Genomic DNA, 18,100 nt, shown 5'->3' with positions numbered 1-18,100 from the left:
CCTCCCCGTCCTGAGAAAAAAGGTGGGCCAAAATTTGGGAGGGGGCTTCTAATTGCGAGCAACCCCCCTCTGTCACAATATTGCTATTGGTGAAAACATGACTGCAATACTAAGAAATTAAAAATTCCACTCTTTTCCAAGCTTTCGGACTTAGCCGTTGGTCAGGGATTAAATGTCACCAGACCTCTATGCCACATCCATCTTGACAAACAGGATGAGCAACTAGGACTATTACTGCAATAGCTGTTTTATCATGTTGTACAACTGCAAAAGCTTAAAATATTTATCATATTTGACTTATGTAAGTCAAATGACTTATTACATTATCCAATTTTATATACATCTGTGAATGTGAATCAGTAGCCAGTGATTTTAGTTAACCCTTTCACCACTGTAGACTATAATTGACTTATCTCGATCAATGCATGGTAGAGTTCATTTAAGTTACATAGGGGTGAAAGGGTTAAATAGGTGGATAGGTAATTTCAATTTTTAGATGAAATTTCACATCCTTCATGAAGTAATAAATAGTAATGGACTTGCTTCATCTTGTCAAACTTGTAGCTAGAGACTGTGTACTGGTGCTTTGGCATATTGTTGTAATAGAAGTCAGGTAATTAGTGTTTATCATACAAACCTTACCTAACACGGGCCCAATCCGGAGAGAGAAAAAAATACAAGAGGAAAAAAATGGATGGAATTGTACCTGTGCAATGTGGTCTGCTGCATCCCGACAACTCTGGCTCGGGTTCTCGTAGTTCTGTACCAGTAAGGGCAGGAGGGCAACAACATTTATTGGAAAGCCTGCAACATGGCAAATTTTATCAAATGAATATATATCGACACATACAACATTTTTGGTGATTTCCACCACTGGGCTGGTGTAGAAGGACAAGGAAAAGTGATGAAGATAGTGCCGTCGCTGGGGCTGGAACCCGCGTCCCTTGGCTCTCCAGCCCGATGCTCTACCGCTAAGCTAAAGGGAAATTCCCTACAGCTGACGCTTGTAAGGCAACCTAATCAATGCACATCTTTAACACTATTCCCCCCTTTTTTTCAAACACCAGCCCAGGTTCTTTGACTCCCCGCCAAGGGTTCTCCTACTTTGAACGGGGAGGGTCAACGGCACCAGTTTGTAATAGGATGAGGAATAGTGATAAAGATAGTGCCGACGCTGGGGCTCGAACCCGCGTCCCTTGGCTCTCCAGCCTGATGCTCTACCGCTGAGCTAAAGGGAAATTCCATACAGCTGACGCTTGTAAGGCAACCTAATCAATGCACATCTTTTACACTAGTAATATATTCCAATAATGTTTCTTTGGGGTCCACCACAGTGTTACTGATATACTAACCAAATTTTCTGTAGGGTCCACCACAGGAGCACTGATATATATACTCACCCAAGTTTTCTGTGGGGTCCACCACAGGGGCAGCAATACACACAGTCAGTCGAGACAACAGTGACCAGGTCAGCTCTGACAGCGCACCAGATGTAAATCCCTTCAACAAAATGCACACATTGACGAACGCTCTCAAGGTCAGACAAGGTTATATTGTCTGAAAACATTTACTGTGCTGTGTCTGCACTAATTGTGTAGTAAAAACATTCCCTTGAGACGTCTAGTTGTTTACCCCTTTAAAATACTAATTCTATAAAATCATGACATCTTGAATACACTTTTATACAAACATTTTGTAAAGTAAATATTCCTTCAAATGTCCAATTTCATGGCCATAATTTGAACTAACCTGATTAGTGATTATTATCAATAACAAGAGACCCATGGGCCTTAACGGTCACCTGAGTCTACAGTATTATTTTTTTTGTTGAAATATGTACCAATTTGAGTAAAAAATAGTATAATGTTAACTGAACTTTGTCAGGACCATGAGCTGATCATTCCTAGACCAATTTTAAGTGAGATCGGCCTATTAGAACTTAGTAGCAAAATAGCGGCCATGGCAGCCAAATTGTATTTCTGATTGACCCGAAAAATAACAACACTTTGTCAGGACCATGAGGCGATCATTCCTACCAACTTTCAGTTCAATCGGCCCAGCAGAACTTGACTTTAAGTTCGAAATGTAAAATGTTAACGGACGACGACGGACGAAAACGGATAGCAATAGGTCACTTGAGCTAAAGCTCAGGTGACCTAAAAATTCATTATTACATGAAATACCTAAGGTATGAATCACATTTCTTAAATTGCATAGACATTGCATTATAATAACAATGTTCTTGACAAATGCACAAAGGCATCACACACCTTCCATGGACACCCACAATGTGAAATACTTGTACCTTTAACAAGAGAGTCTGGATCCCTGGAAAGTTTGTCCATTTTATCTGCTGTTGGATCTTCTCCAAACGTTCACGACACTCTGGTCTTTCTGGTTGTATATTTGTCAATATCTATAAATATTTGCAAATTCAGAAGAATAAAAATGCAGTCAAGTATTAATAACTTATCTGCATGCATGTTGATACATAGCACACATACTATGTTTAAAGGAAATTTGTTCAAATCAAAAAACAATTTATACGCAAAATAATTTTGAAGAATAGATTGATATACTTTATCAAAATAAAAATGTGATGAAATTTCTTATATAGTTATAATGTTTACAATAAGTTAAGTTACTCAGTAACCTTACAGACAGTGAGAACTCGTACTCACCTTACTCAGTAACCTCACACACAGTGAGAACTCGTACTCACCTCACTCAGTAACCTAACAGACAGTGAGAACTCATACTCATCTTACTCAGTACCTCACACACACAGCGAGAATTCGTACTCACCTTACTCAGTAACTTAACAGACAGTGAGAACTCGTACTCATCTTACTCAGTAACCTAACAGACAGTGAGAACTCGTACTCATCTTACTCAGTAACCTAACAGACAGTGAGAACTCGTACTCATCTTACTCAGTAACCTAACAGACAGTGAGAACTCGTACTCACCTTACTCAGTAACCTCACACACAGTGAGAACTCGTACTCACCTCACTCATTAACCTAACAGGCAGTGAGAACTCGTACTCACCTTACTCAGTAACTTCACACACAGTGAGAACTCGTACTCACCTCACTCATTAACCTAACAGGCAGTGAGAACTCGTACTCACCTTACTCAGTAACCTAACAGACAGTGAGAACTCGTACTCATCTTACTCAGTAACCTAACAGACAGTGAGAACTCGTACTCACCTTACTCAGTAACCTAGCTAACAGACAGTGAGAACTCGTACTCACCTTACTCAGTAACCTTACAGACAGTGAGAACTCGTAATCACCTTACTCAGTAACCTACCAGACAGTGAGAACTAGTACTCACTTTACTCAGTAACCAAACAGACAGTGAGGACTCGTACTCACCTTATTCAACAGACAGTGAGAACTTGTACTCACGTTACTCAGTAACCTGACAGACAGTGAGAACTCGTACTCACCTTACTCAGTAACTTCACACACAGTGAGAACTCGTACTCACCTCACTCATTAACCTAACAGGCAGTGAGAACTCGTACTCACCTTACTCAGTAACCTCACACACAGTGAGAACTCGTACTCACCTCACTCAGTAACCTAACAGACAGTGAGAACTCATACTCATCTTACTCAGTACCTCACACACACAGTGAGAACTCGTACTCACCTTACTCAGTAACTTAACAGACAGTGAGAACTCGTACTCATCTTACTCAGTAACCTAACAGACAGTGAAAACTCGTACTCACCTTACTCAGTAACCTTACAGACAGTGAGAAATCATACTCACCTTACTCAGTAACCTCACACACAGTGAGAACTCTTACTCACCATACTCAGTAACCTCACAGATAGTGAGAACTCATACTCACCTTACTCAGTAACCTTACAGACAGTGAGAACTCGTACTCACTTTACTCAGTAACCTAACAGACAGTGAGAACTCATACTCACCTTACTCAGTAACTTAACAGACAGTGAGAACTCGTACTCACCTTACTCAGTAACCTCACACACAGTGAGAACTCGTACTCAAAGTCACTTTCCAGGAGGGACACAGCTATCCAGAACATCTGAGACATGATGGTCAGTTTGTCTTCCGCCCCATTATGGTCAAGGTTCTTTAGGGAATGTGCACTCCGCGACCTGGGCATGTTTGCCCGCATGCGGTTCTCCACCTCAGTGCCACTGCGCAGTCGTAAGTCTACTAAGGAGGAAATGGTTTAGTAACAAAGAAGAAAATATCCCACTTTACTTCAAGATAAAGTCAAACCTCGAAAGGGGAGTCACTTTCACTAAAAAGTTAAATGGGTAGTAGTGATTGGCAATCGGTTAAAAACTATAATTGATAATTGGTTTGTAATTGGAAGTAGTGAACCGATCTATGATCGATTGCATAATCAGTTTGTAATTATATGGGACTGAATACCCAAATAAAGTGAGAACATTACTATTACATCAATAGACAGAGTGGTACACTATACATTAGGTTTTGTTCTTTTATAATGTATGCATATCGAGCAACATTTATGCATTTTTATCAATCAGATAGTATAAATCATAAAAATATATGACTTTCGATTGTATCGATTATGGAATTTGTAACCTATAATTGAAATCGGAAAGGGCAGACCGATCAATTTTTGATTATAATTTATCATCAGCCCATTACTAATGGATAGATTGTGATACCGCTGGATTATTAGTACAATTTCATTGTAGGAAATTGGAAAATCTATCACCTAAAACACTGGCTGGATAATGGGACAACAAGCTAAGTGATGACTGGATAACAAAACAAGCAGACACATGGTTTGCTAATGGGACAACCAGAGAAGTGGTGGCTTGAAAATGGGACAACCAACCAAGTAATGGTTAGATAACAGGACAACCAGACAAGTAATGGTTAGATAATAGGACAACCAACCAAGTAATGGTTAGATAATGGGACAACCAGCCACGTAATGGTTAGATTATGGGACAACCAGCCAAGTTATAGTTAGATAATAGGACAACCAGATAAGTAATGGTTAGATAATGGGACAACCAGCCAAATAATGGTTAGATAATGGGACAACCAGCCATGTAATGGTTAGATACTAGGACACCCAGCCAAGTAATGGTTAGATACTAGGACACCCAGACAAGTAATGGTTAGATAATGGGACAACCAGACAAGTAATGGTTAGATAATTGGACAACCAGCCAAATAATGGTTAGATAATGGGACAACCAGCCAAGTAATGGTTAGATACTAGGACACCCAGACAAGTAATGGTTAGATAATGGGACAACCAGACAAGTAATGGTTAGATAATAAAATTTCTTTTTGCTTGTGAAAGCATTGTACTAATAAACATATATATGATTATCCATATAAGACATGGTAAAGCTGGTGTAGCCATTACTTACGGGGGGCAGTGCGATGAACTGGGCCCTGGGAGTAACTGGTACTGCGGGCATGATGTGGCGAGGGATGACGAGGGGCCATCAATGCACAGCTCTTTCTTCCTTCAGATCCCCCATCCTTCGCAAGGTTTGGCGTTGAAATGAACAACTCACGCATGAAGTCCATTGGGCGAAATTCAAGGTCGAGATTGTCTACAGCAGCCTCTAGCGTCAGGATGATTTCAGTTACATAACCCTGATAACATCAGTTAAGTTAATGTTTTAAAGCAATACATAATTATACTGTTAACATCAGTTAATGTTTTAAAGCAATACATAATTATACAACACTAAATTTATCTAATGCAGTACAATCAAGCAAGTACCATCAGCTCTGAAGAGCTTTTATTGTCCCCAAAAACGGTACTGCAAGAAATTCAGATAAGATTTTATTGTCTTTTGATTTTAGTTTTGTTTTGTTTAAGTTACCAAAATTGGAGGAAGAAATGTTAAATCTGGAATTGCACTGAATTTAAGTTCAAAATATAGAAGCAGGAAATCCCCTTTAAGACAATAATAAGTCCACCTTACCTGCATGTCCTCGCCCTGTTCAGCAACAGTCTCAACCAGCCTTGACAAGATATCTGACAACATCTGTGTAGATGGACGAATGTGCAAGGCTCGCAAAACCTGTATAAACACATCAGTTTGTATTCAATAAACACTTTTTATACATAGTGAAAAATCTCATTGAAATTTACATGTCGTATATAAATCATGTATTTTGGCAGAAAATCTATAGCATATGTAAAATGAGAAGAAAAATACATAGTAGGCAGACCGGGGTTTGAACCCAGGACCCTCCAAACTATAGACGGACGCTCTACTATTTGAGCTACCTGGTCGTCAAGAATCTGACCATTCTAGTTCTGCTACATTCCTCCCTCCTTTTTCTAAGTCTTCATCCCCGAAGACACAACTATTTACAACCCATGTTAGGGTATCCCCTTGTCAAGCATACACTCAATGCTTGAAACAAGGGTTGGTCACAGGCACCCCTGTTACAGGAGTTGAAAGGAGTTCGAACCCGGGACCCTCCAAACTCTAAGATGGATGCTGTACCCAATGAGCTACCTGCTGGTTGCCGACAATCTACCCAGTCTAGTTCTGCTACACATAATAAAAGAAGGGACACATAAATTCTCTTTTAAATATCTCACTTGTCTACCTTTCTTTAATTTACTGTGGTGTCTCAAGACACATGTACATCTCATGTTAGTCCGAACAAACGGAATGTCATTCTACTATTTCAAAGTAACGACATTACAGTGTGGAGGCACATTAGTGCAGCCCCTGAAGAATGGAGGGAACCACTGCTGAAAGGAAAGAGTAAATAAGAGACAGGAGAGAAAAGAAAGAAGTCAGAAAAAATTCAAGGAGGGCAGCAGGTCCATTTTTTGCCACTTCAGTATAACAGGAGGGCTCAGACTAAAATCTCCCGCCTGATTTAAGAGATTATTTAAGAAATGATGAACGTATTTGTGTGTATTATGGTTGAATATATAACAAGGGTGAGAAATGAAGAGCATTGTCTGTTGGAAAATAATACATGCATGTGCATGGCCTATCTATCGTCCAACAATCCATGGTTATTAACCAATGAAAAGTGTTGTTACATCCCAAACATGGCAGAATCCAGAATAATCTCAGGCTTTGTTTACTTAGGTCGTTTTCGTTTAAACACTTGAACCAGTCAAACCACAGTTATTCGTTTATTAAATAAGGTCGGACCTAGTAATCTGATACAAATGTACTGCTTTCAGACAAGCCTTGACAAAGCCTTGCAAGGCTGCAGATTCGTCAGGATTTATACCAGAAATTGTTATATTTATGAAACAGACGTACCGGTTGTTCCGCATTTACTGTACATAGTTTATACAAAAAGATTATGAAAAGTTCTTTTTACACAACCAATACATTTTCTATGTGACGTTTCAAAGACTAGTACAATATGTACACTGTCACCTTCATCAGACAAATGACCAGTGAAGCGTATGCACACAAAGGTGTAAAATGTGTACGAGTTGTCCACAAAATCAATGTCGGTTTTGGCTAGGCTGTATATTGTGGACAACTCGTACACATTTTACACCTTTGTGTGCATGCACTTCTAAATGATTAGAAAAACAAATTCATACAAAAAGGTCTTCAAATACCTGGAAAGATCGTCCAGCATAGTGGCGTGAGGAACAGGACAGGGCCAGCTGTAGCGCCACTTGGGACCATCTTTGTTCCACTAATGCCAGAGGCTGCATCTCCTTGAAGCACTTCACAACACACTTAAGGAAATACTCGAGGCGCACAGCACTCTGGGTATTGAGTGTTCGAGGTGTGATATCCTCACAGCTCCACAGGGGGCGTCCTCGTCTACAAACCAAGCACAGGTGAATGAAAACGAGAGTTGCACCAGTATGATGTACCGGTATATATATATGAATCGAGAGAGCAATACCAACAAATTTACTAAACGTGATGATTAAATAGAGTACCAAGTTTAAAAGTGATCTGTCAAAATATTCAGCTGCAATGATACATTAATTACATAGCGAAACAATATGTGTCACGATACTGTAGTCACGATACAGTACATGTCAGGGTACATATAGTGACAGTAGAAGCAAAGCAAAATGATATGTTGCAAATTTTTAATCCCAATGTAACAACTTTTCATACAATTCACGTCTTTTGACGTGCATGCCGAGCTGGAGCTGTTGGAATGGATATGAGTAGACTAAATTAAGAAATGACATTGTGTATCATACCATATTCAAAATATTGTGATGTATCGTTGCAGCCCTACAAAATATGTTGAAAAAGTATAGGAATGAAAATGTGTATATTTGTACTATGCTTGTACAGTTTGGTACAAATCTGACGGATGGTTTGTAACACTGTTGCTTTGGTCGGATGGACAGAGGGTTGGATACCACTATCATTTCCTACTACAGTAATACACCAGTGAAAATCAAGCTACCACGATTTTCTAATTGTGCCATGCAGTATATTTTCACCAGCCTTACTTAGCATCCATGAAATCCAAGATAGCTTTCACCACCTCCTCTACAGTGTTCAAGGAGTCCGGGTCAGCCGGTTGTTCTATTGGTGCAGACACATCCGGTGTTATCACCGCCTGACCACTGTCAAGACTGAATGTTGACCTCCCGACCGATTCATTCTCTTGGCCATGGCCTTCTGAAAATACAGCAGAATAAAGTTGTTTTAGGGAACAATTTAAGCTATACAGTGACAACTCATATCTTTAGTGAACTGTTTAAATTAGACAGTGAGTAGCATAAGGTTCAAGAGAGCAGTGTAAGTTATTGTCAGCACTTTTTAGCAGTGCAATCAAGTTATCGTCAGCACTTTTTAAGTTTTATAATTTACGTAAAATTATATAGTCATGACGATCCAATGAAATCTTTTCAGAAGACAATGACATTCTGATGTAGCAACAAGATTTATTTCTTACACAATATGTTTCCTCACAAATCATATTTACATGGAAAGCACAAAACCAACAAGTATCCCTCTATACCATACATACCTAATGTATTGGGCATGTCCTTGTCGTCCGCGGCAATGAGGCGGAGTGTATCCGTGATGTTACTTCGGTACTCCAGCAGAACCCGGGCCACACCTTCATGCTCCTGGGCAGCAGCCAGTAACATCAGGTTCTCAAGTAGCTTCTTACAGTGCTCGTACACCATACCCCGCATGTGGTCTAGGCCTGTACGCAACAAAATATTACGTAATATGAGGTTGTTTGTGCTTAAATTTTGTGGGGTTTTTTTTACATTATTTTTTTAATTGCTCATTTATGGAGAAAAGAACTGTTGGAAAAGTTGTCTAAAGATTTAGTTTTCAAAGTGAATTTATTTCCTGTTAGACAGTGTATCATGTGAACATGTCAGTCTATAATACTAAACCAGAAGAAAAAGTCTCTGGTTAATTTGAGTATATCCAGCAAGTATCTTTACAGAATTTAGTGACACGTATTGTTTTACAGCTGAAGTGTTGTATTTCACATTGATCACTCAACATCATTTTAAGCATACAAGACACATGAAATGGCTATTTATGAAACTAAATCCTCTGCAAAAATTCTGGTAGCAAAAATCAGAATTTTATTCCAGTAACAGAAAGCGTTATGACTTTCCCAATGACACTTATTTTGGCATAGAAACTAAAATGTAAACCAGTTGTTTTTATCATTCTGATTCTGATCTTCCTATTAGTAATCTTCCATAACACTGCAATGACTTATATATTTCACCTTATTTGTGTTAAGCATCAATGTCAATTTTTTTGATTAGGCAATAAATAATCTATTCATTACAAGACATTCAAGTTGAGTGAAATAAGAAAGACAAAAATTCTTCATGAATTAGTCAAGAAAAGTCAGTTTACAAAGTCCAAGTCATCTACACTAATCCATAATAATGGCAATCCTATCATGTCTTTGAGTTTTACACACACAACTTAAACTGCTTTCTGTGCAAATGATTTGTTTCTGAATACTATAAATTAATGGCTATCTTATAGATACCAAAATCTTACCTAAGAATATGACATGTAACATGAGGGGAAGGTGAGCTGACCAGTCGATCTCCAGGCCGTCCAGTACCAGATCTGACAGGAACATTACAGCTATGTTACTCCTGTAATAAAGAACATCTTTTTTTATCATCCATTGCAATTTGCTGCAGGCCACCCAGTACCAGTTTTGACAGGAACATTACTGCTATGTCGGGTGGTCGGGTGGCACAGTTGTTAAGGCACTAGCCTTCCACCTGCCCGACCACATGGGTTTTCTCCGGGTACTCCGGTTTCCTCCCACAATAAGACCCTACGCTGGCTTACATCCAGGCCAACAAGAGCGCTTAATATGAGTTGTGAAAACTTGTTCCATAATTGTTATAAAATTAATAAAGTTTGTATATTTTTTACCCTGGACAGGTGTATCAACACTTTTACCAGTGTGAGATATCCTGGTCTCATTCTTTATACATTCAAAATTGCTGACAATAAAAATTGAGACTTTTTTTTTAACTATTAACAGGAATAACCTCATTTTATTCTTTTAACCTAATAATATTAACTTAGATCTATCAGGTTTTCAATCTGAAAACTGTGCTAGACCTTCATGTAAAGTCTTACTTTGTACAAAAATCTCTGATTCAGGAATGAAAAAGTCTGTAACAAGTGTAATCAAAGGGAGACAAACCTGTGAAAGCCAGCTGTGGGGTGGAGGTTCTCCGGAAGATACTCTGTAAGGGGAGCAAAGTATCCGCCATACGCTGGCATGGGGAGAGGATAGGGCATCGGAGACTCACTCCTCCTCGTCTCACATCCCCGCCCACTGGTAGGCATATGTAGGTCCTCATCTGTGAAAACAAAGTGATTGTAATCACACAAATTTATTGTACAGTATGTGCTAGGAAATTTTATGTTTTGTTGCATACCAGTATCCCATGTTTCATCTGTGTGTATGTGACCCTAAACACTGCTGTAACGTGATTAGTTGTGCTTTTAATTTGCTTTTTTTTTTAAATCATTACTTTTCTAGACATGTTGTTTTAAAGAAGTACATATTTTCACACTAATGAATTATTTGAAAATTTAATTGAACTCTAATTAATTATTGTTGCTTTTTCAAAAATTAAATATGTATTCAACCCTGCAGATCAATTTAAGTGCATTAATGTGTGATTACATTTATATCTTTGACAGTAAATCAACCTTTTAACAGAAAGCACTGCCCAAGCTCGGTCTTCACACAATTAAAATTCAGTCATCAGACTTTCCTTTGCAACTTTTCACACATTTATTTCGCATTGAGTTTTTTAAACGCAAATCTGATGTTAGGTGACCAGCTTCGATAAAAAAAGCCAATCACTATAAGTCCAGCTAGACATTTTTTCACCGTTAAAGTACCTGAGCACTATGCACAATATGCAAATATTTACGGTATGTGGCAGATCAATACATGGGTAAGTTTTGCGATGTTGCCGGTTTTATGATGAATGATGGTTTGAATCTGGAAATACTAGACGTCAAATGTGGTAGATGTACCAAATTAGGGTTGGGCCTCCAATGTATGAATGATAATTTCCAAGTGACAGCATCTTGATTTAGCACTATATGCATCTACAAGATGAAGTAATACAGCAGTAATTGTACATTCAGCAGTTATGCTAATTTAGCTCTCTAACCCTTTCACCCCTATGTAACTTCAGTAAACTCTTCCATGCATTGATCTGGAGGAGTCCATTATAGTCTACAGTGGCGAAAGGGTTAAAACTATTGTGAAAAGTGAAAAAAATAGCGATGCCACTAAACAAGTATGTTTACAAAACTCTAAAGTCAAAACTTTAACTTCAAAGGTGAATAATGAAAATATATATACTGGAAACCTGTCGTTAAGATTTAAAGTCAGATTTAAAAAAAAAACAGGGTTTCAATGCCTGGTGGGTTGTAAGCATGCTAGGTCATGTGTTACTTTGTACCTACCCATCAGGAACTGATCTGGATTGGACGAGGTACTGGACGAACTCCTCAGAGAGGGGGTGGAATCTGTGCGAGGGCTGCTGTCAAAGAATGATATCTCTCATTAATGTCATACAATAAATTGTTATTTGACAGAATGGAGATCGCAAGTTTGCAACCTGTTCACCAAAACTGTGAACAGAACATATGGAAGTAACTTTTTTCATTATAACAATAGATTATTATTTTATTCATAACCTCTACATTGATTTTTCTACCTGATGTGCAGCATGTGCTGAAATTCGTAAGTCAAATCATTCCACATGAAAGACTGCATAATGAAAGCCATGCGGACTGTCATTTGGTTGCTTGTGTACCTTTCACTGGGCAGGTCATCATTAGCACTGTGCCTCTTGGTGTGTAGTGTTCCCTTCTCCAGTGGGTGGTCAGAGAAGTGTGTGGCCACCTTTTCATCGTCAGTTGTGTTGATGTGCAGCAAACTTTTCTTGATCTGAGAGAGGCGGAAAAAGGGCGGGGTCTGTGTGCGTTCTATACTCATATTGAGTGTTTCCACTGTCTGTAGCTCGTTCATCAGCTCGTCGACCAGACGCTCCGGCTTGGCACGCCCAAGGTAGCTCACCACACGCTTGGCCTAGTCAAAGGAAGAATTAAACTATAAAAAAGTCCTGTCTTTAGAAAGAAGAAAATTGAGCACTGATTTGTCGTCCAAATTTAGCCTTTTTAACTCATTCACCTCTGAAATGTCATAATGAACTATTCCAACCTTTGAATTGGGAGAGTTCAAATGTGTCTTCAGGGGTGAATGAGTTAAGCTGGTAGATATTTTTTTGTTTTGTTTATTTGGCATTTTTTCATTGCTTACTCTACAGGTTCTTTCCCTGAAGACACAAATTGAGAAATGGTGCTTATATTCTGCCTGCCGTGATTGTGAAGAAAACCTGAAGAAGTGATGCTATAGAACTGCATCTGCAGTGTTCATAAACATGCTCAATGCATGGTTTTCCAAAGGTCTTTACATCACAGTACACCCAGGATTTAATGCCCTAGTGAAGGTTTGGTGATATATTTAGTGATTGTCATAGAGAAACATGACTTCTTTATTTAAAACAGAGTCACATAACATAGAAACTCAATTCTCACATATTTTTCCATTTTAAAACTAAATTTCACAAGAAACTGACATTTTTTTTTACTGCAAATATAATCAACTGTACGAACAAAAAAACATCATCAGTATGGACATGTTATTACAAGGTTTATTCCTGGTTATCTCCCCTGACAGAACTCACATATTGCAGCAGTTCGGAGGCGGCCATGTTGGTGATGATGACCAGGTAATGGATGACCACTTTGAGATTGTTTGGCCAGCAGATGACCAGGGATGACCAAAGATCTTCCACCTCTTTAGGATGGTCATCTCCAAACTACAAAAATACAAACCTCACACATGATTACACAAGTTAGGAAAAGTTGCTGACGAATGGATGAAAGATGAATGCTTTTCCACTTCTTGCCGTCTGAGCTAAACATTGTATACCTTATTTTCCTAACGATTTTTCTTAATTCTGCCTTAAAAAATTTTTCTTAATTCTGCCTTAAAAAAACTTGCCACCATTTCAGACTTGTATTGGACATACACTTTAATTTATATCTTTGTGTCACTAAAAATAATGGATTACAGGTAATAAGAAGTAGAACACTGTACATACTCTGGTTATCAATTGAATTTATTTCAATTACAAAATGGTGCTGCTTCACTAGTCATATAACAGTGTAGTATGAAAACTGTTTTTGCGGTGATTCATGAAACTATGTTTCATGGGAACTGTGAAAACAGGTGGGTATAATTAACTCGTTCACCCCTGAAATTTGATAATGATCTATTCCAGCCTTTGAATTGGAAGAGGTCAAATGTGTCTTTATAGGGGCGAATGAGTTTAGATACAGAATGAGTACTTACCTTGACCGTGAGGTGGAAGAGATTATTGAGAACCATCTTGGTAGCCTCTGGAGACCCCCAGCCCTCTCCTTTGAGAGGAGGCTTGAATATGTCAGTTTGGGTGTCATGAAGCCGTGTCAGAAAGTTGTTCAAGGGAGACGACTGTGGCAGGGAGGGATCTATCAGCTCCATATTGTGTAACCATGGCAACAGATATTTAAGCAACATCAGTCGTACTGCAGGTTTGGCAGTCTGGAACCGTTGGGCTATTTCTGTAAAATAGCACACAATTATAAACACATAGCCAAATATGACTCCTAACTTCAATAATCAGAGGGCATTTATATATAAGTGACTGGTAAAAATACAAGTATGGTACCAGATATCACTAACAGGCAGTATTGACCAGAAAACATTTGCATTGTGTGGTAAAAATGGCTGGCAACACCACCACATGAGATGTCCTCACTTTAGATAGCTAGATGGTCTAATCACAAGAGACAGACAAGGTGACGAAGAACATTGTAGATTCAGACTAGACACTAGCTAAAAGTATTAATCATGAACAAGCTGCACTGATAGAAGAGCAGGTGCATGTCAACTGGACATTAGCAAGCTGATCAAATCAAGAAAGAGAGGGTTTTACTGATCAAAGAAATGGACATTAAGGGGTCAAAATTGACATTGGCTAGTTTAACAATTCATATCATGACAGGTTTACTGCCAAGAAAATATGAGCATTGCGAGGTCAAACTGGACACAATCTAACTGACCAAATCGTACCAGTGATGACCTTACTAACCAGAGAACATGGGCACTGTGAGGTCAGATTGAACACAAGCTAACTGACCAAATCATACCAGTGATTACCTAACTAACCAGAGAACATGGGCATTGTGAGGTCAGATTGAACACAAGCTAACTGACCAAAACGTCCCAGTGATGACCTTTAATTACTAACAAGAGAACATGGGCATTGTGAGGTCAGATTGAACACAAGCTAACTGACCAAATCATACCAGTGATTACCTAACTAACCAGAGAACATGGGCATTGTGAGGTCAGACTGGACACAATCTAACTGACCAAATCGTACCAGTGATGACCTTACTAACCAGAGAACATGGGCACTGTGAGGTCAGATTGAACACAATCTAACTGACCAAATCGTACCAGTGATGACCTTTAATTACTAACCAGAGAACATGGGCACTGTGAGGTCAGATTGAACACAAGCTAACTGACCAAATCGTACCAGTGATGACCTAACTAACCAGAGAACATGGGTACTGTGAGGTCAGATTGAACACAAGCTAACTGACCAAATCGTACTTGTGATGACCTTTAATTACTAACCAGAGAACATGGGCATTGTGAGGTCAGATTGAACGCAAGCTAACTGACCAAATCGTACCAATGATGACCTAACTAACCAGAGAACATGTGCACTGTGAGGTCAGACTGAACACAAGCTAACTCACCAAATCGTCCCAGTGATGACCTTACTAACCAGAGAACATGGGCATTGTGAGGTCAGATTGAACACAAGCTAACTGACCAAATCGTACCAATGATGACCTAACTAACCAGAGAACATGGGCACTGTGAGGTCAGACTGAACACAAGCTAACTGACCAAATCGTACCAGTGATGACCTTACTAACCAGAGAACATGGGTACTGTGAGGTCAGATTGAACACAAGCTAACTGACCAAATCGTACTAGTGATGACCTTTAATTACTAACCAGAGAACATGGGCATTGTGAGGTCAGATTGAACACAAGCTAACTGACCAAATCGTACCAGTGATGACCTTTACCGTAAAAACCCATGTAATTTGCGCACCTGTGTAATTTGCGCAGGTACTTTTTGAGGCTGAAAATCGGGAAAAAAGCTTCTACTCGAATATTTTGCGCACCCAAAAAATCAGAAAAAAAACGATGTTCATGCTCCGAAAATCGATCTCTGATTTAAAAAAATATATATATTTCTATGATTTATTTTTCATTGATGTGAAATAATATTTAAAACCAAGAAGAAACTACGTAAAATGTGTATTTTGTTGTTTGTTTTCTTTGAATGATCTGATCACACTTGACACACACGTGTGCCCATATCGGCATACACCAATTCATTTTAGCAATATTTTACATATTCATTTAGTAACCGCTGGTGCATATTCCCTGGTGAAAGACATAATTAGATACCTTTTATTGATCATAATTACGATCAGTGAGAAGGGCTCATCATGGCGGCTTGGGTTACGTCACATCAAACCAGGTCATGTCACAGTTCAGTTTGGCCAGGGAATTAGATTATCTTAGTCCGTGGTTTGGCGATATTTTTTAAAAATTACAATGCAGTAATTAGCTAACACTATCTCTGTGATTACCCGTTATCAATAGCTCTACTAATTGAAATGATTTGCAGTCGCGATCGACTGACCGTGTTGTTGTTTTTTTTACTCACCAACACGTGGCGTGAATTACGAAGCCCTACTGCATTGTCATAACAACAGACTGATTTGACTGATAAGGGGTTATAAATAATATGTTTATACTAGAAGCGTGGACAATCAATACATCCTCTTCAAATCTACACCAAGGAAAAAAATAGTTAACTCAGACTATTTTTACGATGCTTCATTTAATAAATATTGATATAATTCACGAGGTTATTATCAATCACGTGTTTACGTAATGCTAGACGCGAGATCAACATGAAAGTGAGCCGGAAAAAAACATGCTATACGTATGCTATATGTAACAGAACTTACATTGAACGGAGCTTAAATTGAACAACTACATTTTCGTAATAGTATGGGGAAACGCACCGAGATGTCGAAACGTAATGTCGTAAGTTGATCGGCGATTCTCTGGCATAGGAATTTGGCTAAACTTTTTTTGTTAACGGTTACCTATTTAATAATACTTTTCACATAAACTCACATAACAACACATTATGTATCTTTTATTAATGTTTGACATAAATTAATTTGTTGACCGTCATTTGTCTTAGAGTTCCGTGTACCGAGGGAAATAATCCAAGATGGCGATCTCCAGAATCGTCGATCTTTTCCTGAAAAAAACTTGAAATTTTCTATACCTGTGTATTTTACGCACCCCCCACTTTGGGTATTACATTTCTGGAAAAAAAGTGCGCAAATTACATGGGTTTTTACGGTAATTACTAACCAGAGAACATGGGCACTGTGAGGTCAGATTGAACACAAGCTAACTGACCAAATCTTACCAGTGATGACCTTTAATTACTAACCAGAGAACATGGGCATTGTGAGGTCGGGCTGGACGCGGGCTAACTGCTCCGACAAGTACATCTGTGAATGACAGTAGGACACAGACATCAAGATGTCATTGAGCGGCAGACTTTGTTGTCTTTGATCGTCAGCAGAGTCAGTGAAGACAGGCGTCTCCTGAAAGAAGCGTGTGTCCAGTAAATGGAGCAGGTGTACGGCAGTCTCATGTGTTTGTGTGCGCGGACTGCCCACATTGAGGACGGCCAGGTTGAGCATGGCCACATGGTCACATGGGTATTCCCTGTAATATCAAGCATAACAACATAAATCACTGGACTACAAGTTATATGCATGCCATCTCATAGAACTGTATGATTTTTTTCTTATTTTAACTATTTCTATAATGTTCCTGTTTTCATTTTTTTTACACAGCGATTTAGTTTGTTTGCATTCTAACGAGGTGAAACTGAATTCTTGTTGTTACCCTGCACTATACCAGTTTCGCTGGAGCAATCAAAATTCCTGCAAACTTTGTTCCCTATGTCTGGATTACTATGACAATTTTGAAAAGTAAATGATAAACAAGGCTCGACTATCACACAAAGGCAAAAATAAAAGTGTCTTCGTAAAAGCTGACAAACAAATCATGCTTGTTTATTGAAGCTATTTTGAAGTATGTCATTTTGTTATCATTTAATACACAAATGACCTTGACACTGACCTTGTTTGGAAGACAGCTGCAAGTGCATTGAAGCATCCATCTGCAACCTCATTTGCGCCTGTGTAACACCGATCGATAACCCAATCGAGGAGTCCCTGCGTGTCTGGGTTGAAGTCCAGCAGTAGGACCACGGTTTCCTTGGCGAGCTCATAGATCTGTAAAACAAGGTCAACATTATATCTGGATACTTATAATCACACCGTAACATTCACTAATCTCCGACAAATCTGGG

At 38.9% G+C, this 18,100-nt stretch overlaps 1 protein-coding gene across 7 annotated transcripts in view; it reads right to left on the bottom strand.

Moving 5' to 3' along the window:
- Positions 1-18,100, bottom strand: part of LOC110466230 (protein furry-like) — a 90,201-nt gene that overhangs the window by 36,879 nt on the left and 35,222 nt on the right. For 5 of the 7 annotated variants that reach the window (XM_021522618.1, XM_021522619.1, XM_021522623.1 and 2 more), the window contains 17 exons: positions 17,869-18,023; positions 17,168-17,448; positions 13,912-14,162; positions 13,241-13,375; positions 12,308-12,582; positions 11,955-12,031; positions 10,669-10,828; positions 10,002-10,102; positions 8,989-9,171; positions 8,465-8,636; positions 7,601-7,811; positions 5,976-6,074; positions 5,409-5,640; positions 3,992-4,203; positions 2,306-2,416; positions 1,401-1,500; positions 707-804 (listed from right to left, as the gene is read on the bottom strand). In XM_021522618.1, coding sequence (XP_021378293.1) covers positions 707-804; positions 1,401-1,500; positions 2,306-2,416; positions 3,992-4,203; positions 5,409-5,640; positions 5,976-6,074; positions 7,601-7,811; positions 8,465-8,636; positions 8,989-9,171; positions 10,002-10,102; positions 10,669-10,828; positions 11,955-12,031; positions 12,308-12,582; positions 13,241-13,375; positions 13,912-14,162; positions 17,168-17,448; positions 17,869-18,023 — 2,853 coding nt within the window. The remainder of the gene's footprint in view (positions 1-706; positions 805-1,400; positions 1,501-2,305; positions 2,417-3,991; positions 4,204-5,408; positions 5,641-5,975; positions 6,075-7,600; positions 7,812-8,464; positions 8,637-8,988; positions 9,172-10,001; positions 10,103-10,668; positions 10,829-11,954; positions 12,032-12,307; positions 12,583-13,240; positions 13,376-13,911; positions 14,163-17,167; positions 17,449-17,868; positions 18,024-18,100) is intronic. The other 2 variants (XM_021522620.1, XM_021522621.1) reach the window with 2 other exon arrangements.

This window comes from Mizuhopecten yessoensis, unplaced genomic scaffold (genome assembly GCF_002113885.1).
Source record: "Mizuhopecten yessoensis strain PY_sf001 unplaced genomic scaffold, ASM211388v2 scaffold11125, whole genome shotgun sequence".
Lineage (NCBI taxonomy): Eukaryota > Metazoa > Mollusca > Bivalvia > Pectinida > Pectinidae > Mizuhopecten > Mizuhopecten yessoensis.
Note: the sequence above shows the minus strand (reverse complement) of the source record. Positions and strands in the feature narration are given on the sequence as shown.